The sequence below is a fragment of the Tachypleus tridentatus genome, chromosome 8 (genome assembly GCF_004210375.1).
Source record: "Tachypleus tridentatus isolate NWPU-2018 chromosome 8, ASM421037v1, whole genome shotgun sequence".
NCBI classification, from domain to species: domain Eukaryota; kingdom Metazoa; phylum Arthropoda; class Merostomata; order Xiphosura; family Limulidae; genus Tachypleus; species Tachypleus tridentatus.
Genome location: NC_134832.1, coordinates 117,887,597 through 117,896,155, shown reverse-complemented (window position 1 = coordinate 117,896,155; position 8,559 = coordinate 117,887,597). Strand labels below are relative to the sequence as shown.

Sequence of the window (8,559 nt, the reverse complement as noted above, 5' to 3'; positions counted from 1 at the left end):
ACATGACAACTAAACATAACATCTCGGTTTAAACGTTTTTTTTAATCAAAATTTATTTGTGGAGTGTTATTAAATTGATTTCTCTAGCATATACCGGTACCACGTGTTAGCTCCTCGCTAACGTCTTTCTACATAGTTATGACTGCATGGAGTACCACGACAGTTATTTCGAACCCTAAATTTGGTCAGTATATTCATTCCAGTAGAACCCTTAATGGCACGCCCTTGATACAACTATACAGAATGATAAGTATTCTCACCCTGACTCATTCAATTGTCAACAGAGAAGTGAAGTATTACCAGTGTTGAAATTTGCATTCTTTAACGCCAAGGAAAAATTAACCACATAAAATGGAAAGAATGACAAAATATTATCTTTTCTTAACACTTTTGTACAGTATATGCATAACTAACCATTATAAGTTCTAAAGTTAAAGACATAATACATTTTTAGGTCGTTGAATGTTGCTTTAAATACTAAAACTATCTTTACGGTTAAAACTAGGATACTTAAGAATGATTGTACAAGCAATCGAAACGTCGTACGTGTTTCAAAACTAAATCTTCGTTTTTGTAAAAGTTGAAGCTTGTAATTAAATATTTCATTGATAATTGTTATGTGCATGTCCTTGTGGGGTACCTCAGAGTTTTGTCTTATAACCATTGCTCTTTTGATTTACATCAATGACAAAGATGAAGGAATAGTCAATAAATTATCTACATTTGCAGACAATATTTAGGTCTAAAGTATTAATGGCTATGAAGAGGTTGCTGTTGCTTTATAAGAGGATTTTGATCATTCAGTGAGTTTGGTAAATAAAAGGCAAATGGGTTTTAATTATAATAAATGCAAGATAATACATGAGGGTTATCATAATTTGAATAGGAATAACCTTATCAGTGTCATAAAAGAAAGTAATCTTGGTGTAACAGTTGGTCAGTCTCTTTAGCCATCCAAACATGCAGTGTTCTGTTGCTAGTGATAGGGAAAATATGATTTTAGGAAAATATCTACATAAATATTGAATATAAGTCTAAAGAGGTTATAATTTAATTGTATAGTTTAGTGTTTAGGACATGTTTGGAGTATTGTGTTTGGTCTTGGGTACCTTATTTTAGGAAGAACATCGAATTATTGTAAAAGGGTTCAGAGGAGGGTTACAAGATTGATGCCTGTGATGGAAAGCTTGTTATACGAGAAGATATTAAGATATTTTAAACTGTTTTCTCTTGAAAAAAAGAAAAGTTAGAAGAGATGTGACAATCTTGTTTAAGTTTATAAAGGGAATTAATACTGTTGAAGCATCATTTTTTAAAATACTTAACAACAAGAATAATAGGACAAGGGGACACAAAGATAAGTTTTGCAAAATTGGAGTTATCTCCAGCAAAGTAAATTTTGTTTCTAAGAGTGTTTGGCTTCTGAAATGAGTTACCTTCAGATGTTGTGGAGGCAGTAAATTTAAATAACATTGAGAAAGCTTGATAACTATATGAATGACAAGGGATGACTAGATCTTTTATTGCATATATAAACAGAATTTCAGAGAAATTTTTCCTCTCATTCTCTACAAATCCAAGTATGGAATTCTAGGATTTAACAAAGAGCCCTTTGAGCAGTGGTTGTGGAAGATTAAAAATAAGTTTGAAAGGCTATTTTTATAGCTCTGATTTGGATTCTAAAATGGAGAAAATAAATATGAAGAAACATCAGAAGTTTACGTGATGTTGAATTAAAATGTGAGCTTTGATAATTTAGGTATTGTTGTACAATATGCAATATTGATTACATATAGAATCCACTGGATAGATATGACTGTCTATTCTATTAGTACAACAACAATGACAGACTTGAGGGAAGATGTGAAAACTATTTAGCATGTTCTAATTCAGATCATTTTGGAAAAACAAAGACAAATTATATTGACATCATAAAAAATAGCACACTTAAAAGTTGGATATTTCCAGTAAAATCTAATGTTAGTGAAGAAACTAACATACTCATTGAAGATCCAGAATCAAGTGATTTAAACAGATTTTTTACACAGTCTGAGAAGGATTCATGTTTTTTTACTTTGAGTAAAGGACAGCATATAGTTGGACTTGTTTGATGTATTTTAACTGGCTTTTTTTGTTTCACATTGGCTGGATTTTATGCTTCTATTCTATTATTATGATATGGATAGCATATGTGCATATATATAATCATATTGTTAACATTGTTTTCTTCAGATAGGTAGAATTCTAGTGCAAATGACATATTTTATTACAATAGTTTTATGTTCCTGACAAGTTTTTAAACAATACTGTTTTCCTTTCAAGTAAAAGTAAGTATGTCTGGTGAAATATCTTTGTGAGACCCAGTGTTAGAGCATTTAAAAAATCTTTTTAAAGAAACATGTCTCATAAAATGGATAAGTTTTAGGTTTCTTCCATTATAAGCAATAAAATTTTCAGTGTAGAAAATATGATACTAAATCCATTTTTAAAGGCAAGCACATTTTTCTTTATAACAAATATAATATTTTAATTTTCTATAACAAATCAAGTTTAAGAATCTAAGATTAGTTTTATTTTGAGTTTCAGATAGAGATAGATTCTTAATACATATGAATCATCTAATTACACTACTTTCATATTTATCTCAATATTTCTGGTAAGATTTCATACAATACTGTTTTTTTTTAAGGAAAAAGCAAGTTCATTTAGTAACTATTCGTTGGTTAACTTTTTCTTAAAGATTTGAAATACATCAGGATAGTATTTAAAAACAACAACTATATCCCTATGCCAATATCAAAACTACAATATTCAACTATAAATATTTCACACACTAAAATCTGCTCCTTCATTTAAAACCCATATATCTTTATATTCACAAGTCAATCACGTAGTCATTTGCAATTTTAAAATCTTACATTTATGCATTTCTGTTTATAGTAATCGAATGTCATTTTATGATAACTTTACAATCAAACACCCATTTGTATTTAAATTAACCAAACGTGATGTCTTTAACTTACAAGTACAAATTTCGATGCATTATAAAAACACTTCTTATAATATCCAGTAGTCATAACTTCATGTTTTAAACATAGTTAGTTTCTTTAGTCATATCATTTAACTTTTATAATATATTGTTTTTGTATTTTACTACAAGGTTTTATAGGTTATATATTTCTTTTATCATTATATTTACTAATCATAATATTTTTCACAACCATTTAAATGGTACTTCTTTGCTCAGTGTTTTTAATTCTCTTGTTTATTGATACACACACACATACACACACAGAGGGTTTAGTACATCATCTTAAAATAATTTTGAATTTGCACATCAGAAAATCATGACAAACACAACCAATACAAAGTAGCACTGGAATGACATGTATCAGAACTACATTTCAACATTAGACATTACATAGGAAGAGTGATGCTACTAAAAACTGATCACTTGTGGGAAAGGCATGTAGTAGCCCTTTCAGATAAGAGACTATTCATACACTCAGATCATAAAAATGTGTTCAGATAGGAAATTCAGAATTTCAAAGACATGGATACCCCTTGTTTTTAATTGTTCCTTGTTGGAAAAAAAGAAATATGGATGAACTTGGGACACCAGGACTATTCCAAAAGAGACCTGAACCAAGCCATACCCTAGTTATGTTGACCAAAGTGCAACACCTTTTAATAGGTAGGAATTTAATAACACAAAGGTCAGCAATAAAAGCCATCCATGTGCCCCAGGAAACAGTATGCAACATAGTCAAGACAGATATCCTGTGGAAATGAAGCCAAAAGGATCTTTCAGTCATATCTCTCATTAAATTTTTGCATACTTCAAGAAGCTGGAGAAGAAAATGGGTATTTATGTTGTTTCATATAAAAACATATTGGTCAAGTTGTCAGATACAGAACATATGGATTTTTGTGTGATTGATCTGTTAGAATGGGGAGTGAGAAACTGTCATTTATTCTTGTATATTAGACAAATTATGGTAAGAAAGATGGGAAGTGGTATATTTTGGACATGACATACTTATGACAGTACCTTTTGTAAAGGAAACTATATATATGATGTACTCAACCACTGTGTGTGCACATATAGACATACACACACACATACACATTTGTAAAGAAAAAACACATCAAGTCATCCTTCGATGTCTTTAGACAATGCAATTATTATTTTTTATATAAATATAAATTAACATCTTGTCTTCAACCTTTTAGTGCTACATGTGATATGAAGTGGCACTCTTTATTTTAGACATAGATGGCGTTAAGGGAAGATCCAGTAAACAGTTCTCTTAAGTTACTAATTAATGTAGTTAGAAGAATGATAAACCCTTCTAGGTGAACAAAAAACATACTGTATGTCTGACACACGAAGTATTCTCTTCCTCAAACTTTTGTGTAATTTTGGTTTCAACAAACGTTTGTAAGTTTTCTTTTCATATCACATATAAAATCATCACTGGCAGGCTTAGGAGAATTCTTTTGTGTAAGCCTACTTTTGACACACTCTGCGAAGAGGCTCATGAGTCATCTCAGCCACCTTAACTTGCTTCTTCCGTACAAAGAGAATGACTAGGATACCTACTATCAAAACTGCCATTAAGGAGGCTACAGCAATTCCAATGATAGTGGAAATTGTCATTCCTATTATGAAAGAAAACATGTGGTTATAAAGATAAACATAATATATGTTTTACAGGTTAAAAGGTTCATTTGTAAAATTACATAGAAGGAAACTAAATTTATTATACTAATTTAGGAGAACAGTGAATCAGATGAAAATATCTTACCTTTCTTTAAAATAATGAAATAATTAGTTATGCAATATGAATATACTACACATTTTAGTCTTGTATTATTAATATTACAGTATTTACTCTACATTTACCATATACTCTATTTATGTACAGGTTTTGCATAATGTGGTTATGAAAGCCATTAAGCTCATCGCTTTGGAGCTGTCTTTATTATTCTCCAGGAGATAATAATTGTTCTGCCTGTGAGAGGTACTGCTACAAATATTGCATAATGTGGAAGGATGTTGACAGCAGTGTCCTTAAGTGGTGATTCACATGATATCTCAAGGTTATGGGCTCACCTATGTTTGAATAAGAATGGCCAGTAACATGGGTAATAAAACTCTTCTTGTGAAACATTAAAGAGCCTGATACATGATCTTCAAGAACAAGCAGTATGAAGAAAGAGTAAGCAAAAATGACAGTTTTGTTATTCTGCAAAAATAAGTACACACATCATGTTTGTGTTAGTTGTGATTACAATAAAGATTGATCCTTTAATATTTCAGTTTATTTCCATTCCCTTTATTTCATTCATTCTCAAAATTCAGTTATTCATAAATTTATTATTTTTTAAATTAATATCCTGACTGAGTGCAAAAGACTGTAAATGAGAGTTTGACCATAATCAACACCTAACAGAATCTGGATTTATACATCATGCCCATGGCAGGAAAAAGGTCCTCTATATTTAATTTCAAACTGGTACTAGCAAGTAAAAGAACTTCCCTACCAAGAACCTGCCTCTGCAGGCATAAAACCCCAACAAAACCAATACCAGATCAATCAAGATTAGGTGGATTTTCCATTCCAATCCAAAACATGATGGCATTGGAACTTTTTTCTCCAGCCCATGGTAGGAGAAGAGTACCCAACTTTATACATGTGAGAATTCAAGTGTCTTTTCCATCTACAACCAACACCAAATCCACCAGAAACTAACATCCACTGGATGTTAGGAAGAGGGACCATTATTTGGGATTGAATCTCCAGTCAAAAATTTGGCAGCATTGAGAATGTACCATCCAGTCTGCAGTAGGAGGAGGGTACTATTCAAATATATGCGAGGAGTTATGTGGCTTGTCTGTCTCCAACCAATGCCCAATCCAGGCAGATGGTAAGAAGGAGGATGCCCAAGCTGGAGAGGAAAACTGCAATATATGGTGGAGTGCTATTTCCAACACCTGATGGCATTTGAACTTATACATTAGGTCTGTGGTAGAAGGGGTATCATACTACCTACACCAGCAGAATGCCACTACCCATCTCTCATATAAGTGGTGCTGAGCACATTCAGGAAGTCAGGTCTCCATGGATCACCACCCCAGTGGCTAGGAATACCATAATCTACTAGAAGGAGCAAAAAAATATTTTGGAGAGTCCAGAGGACCACAGCACTGGAGACAGTGCAATGAATGACTGCAATACCCTATTTTGAAAAGAGAGAAATCACATCAGTGAAGTTTACCAATCAACATTTGGTGGTATCTGGAATTGTACATCAGGTCAATGGTAGGAATAGCCTCAATGCCATGGGTCATCATAGATAAGCAATAATTTATATCTGCTTTACTCATGTTAGTCTATGAGTGTTTATTCTGGATCAATGTATTTATGAAGCAACAGACCGTGAGAGATACCTATAAGCAGTCCTGTGGAATGCCCCATCTCAGTATATGTAACATGATCTTGTAACATGTTATGATATTGTATTTCAATGCATAGAGGACACACTGATGGAGCTGATCAACCACCATCTGGCAGAATATGGAATTGTACATCAAGTCCACAGTAGGTAGAACCTCGACATCATTGCCATTGGGCATGGTATATTATCACAGGTCATACAGTATGGATTTAAAACTAAGTATGCCTGGTTAGGCAATACTCATCACATATCAGGATCCAAATATGTGATAAAGGTCCCTGCAAAGAAAAAGAACAAAGTACTTACCACCCACAGATAAACAGTTACATGATGTCTCCTAAGGAAAGATAAAAATGTGCAGCCAGGTGATGGACTTGAAGGGAAGAAAACATGAAAAAGGGAAGAAAAATGCCAGGAAAAATCAACCAGAAGGGAAATGGGAAAAGGCCATAGGACAGGTGAGTATTTCACAAAAGAAGCACATGAGATTGGGAATCATAGAAGGTAGCAGTACAATTTATATACCATTGGAGAGCCATGACTAGGCAAAGGAGGCAGGTGAGACTGGAACAGTCATAAAGGTGGGAAGTGAGAAGTATCCTCTCGATCAGCTGAAGTCTTGAGCATAAAAGAATGAATTGGAAAGAGGACACCACAGAAACTAAGAAAACAAAATCGTAGCAAATATCAATCGTGAACATATTAGAACAACAATGTTTGAATGATAACAAGAGCAAGAACACTCCATGGGTTAAGAATCATGGTCCTGAACCATATGACATGGTTAGTAGTTCAGCTGCAGCAGTTGTACTCTGACCATCTGAAACTGCGAGTGTATAGCTTGCAAAATTGAAAGAGAAGAGAAGATGAAACAATTCGTAACTCTCCACAAAAAGAGAACTATGACGGTAAAGAATAATGTAACTAAAGTAGATAAACTAAGAAAGTAATAAACTTGTGGATAAACAAATCAAACCATGAGAAAAAACATGTTTATTAAATATAAGACTACCAATCAAAAAACGGTTAATAGCTGCAAGATTAGAGAGGGTGCTAGTTATGATAGGGGTAGAGTCACATTCCTATTGGTAGAGGGTTGCTGTATAATTATTTGCATAATAGCATGCAGAGGTATCAAGTTTAGTGGTGAGTGAATATTTGCACCAATAGAGGGCAGTATAGGTTGAGAAAGCTTTTGTGAGATGAGGTAAGATATTGTAATGAAATTTATATTTTCTTTATGCTGTCATTAGCATTCACTGAGAGCGTAGAAACTTAATTTCCATAATGCGAGAAAATTCATTTGGAACTCCAGCCCTACAACTCTAATATTTATCTGTTTATTGTGTTTGCACTGTATGCTATGTGTTTTAGGTTAGACCTCCTGCTGGTTTACAGTCTTTTACAAAAAGTTGTCCAAGTAAATCATACATGGTTTTATAAGATGTGAACAAAAATTTAATTACATACATAATACCTTGGTTCCACACATTTATACCTTTCGGTACTGGTATAACTATGTAGCAACTGCAAATTGGAATATATCATATTTTTACATCTAAACAAAAATAAAAATAATAAGTTTGTAATGAGGTAAGACTTTCAAAAAATTGCATGTGTTCTGGAGTTAGTTCATGTTTTTAGAAATAGAATGTATGTAGTTGCAAACATGTATTCATCCATGCTTTCTGCTAAGATTACATACTATGGCAGCTCTTCCATATGGCTTACATACTCAGCTATATTTCTGTGAACACTGCCCCTTCCATGGGTTGCAGATCTTACTTAAAAGGAATGGTAGTATAAGTATAAACTGGGAATGAAATTACTCTTGAATACAGCCTGACTTAAAAATGTGATATAGACATTGGCTTTAAGCCTCTTGTTCAGTGGAGACATATTTTCTTTCTTGACCCATGAGATACACTTTTTTCCCTATACATTTCTATCAGCTAAAAGACCATTCAGTAAAGTTAGGTTAACACCCAGAGTTAAATGTCTTAAGTAAAGATTTTATTCTTATTTATTCACTTGTATCTTTGTTGTTTGTGTTAATTTTACTCTTTCACAAGTACTTCCTTTGATCCTACTGTTATT

The 8,559-nt window shown here is 32.8% G+C and overlaps 1 protein-coding gene across 1 annotated transcript in view; it reads right to left on the bottom strand.

The window, feature by feature from the left end:
- Positions 1-2,500: 2,500 nt before the first annotated feature.
- The window catches only part of LOC143223992 (uncharacterized), an 83,526-nt gene continuing 77,467 nt past the window's right edge, over positions 2,501-8,559 (bottom strand). Inside the window, exon 27 of the mRNA XM_076452457.1 lies at positions 2,501-4,662. Coding sequence (XP_076308572.1) covers positions 4,511-4,662 — 152 coding nt within the window. The 3' untranslated portion in view covers positions 2,501-4,510. The remainder of the gene's footprint in view (positions 4,663-8,559) is intronic.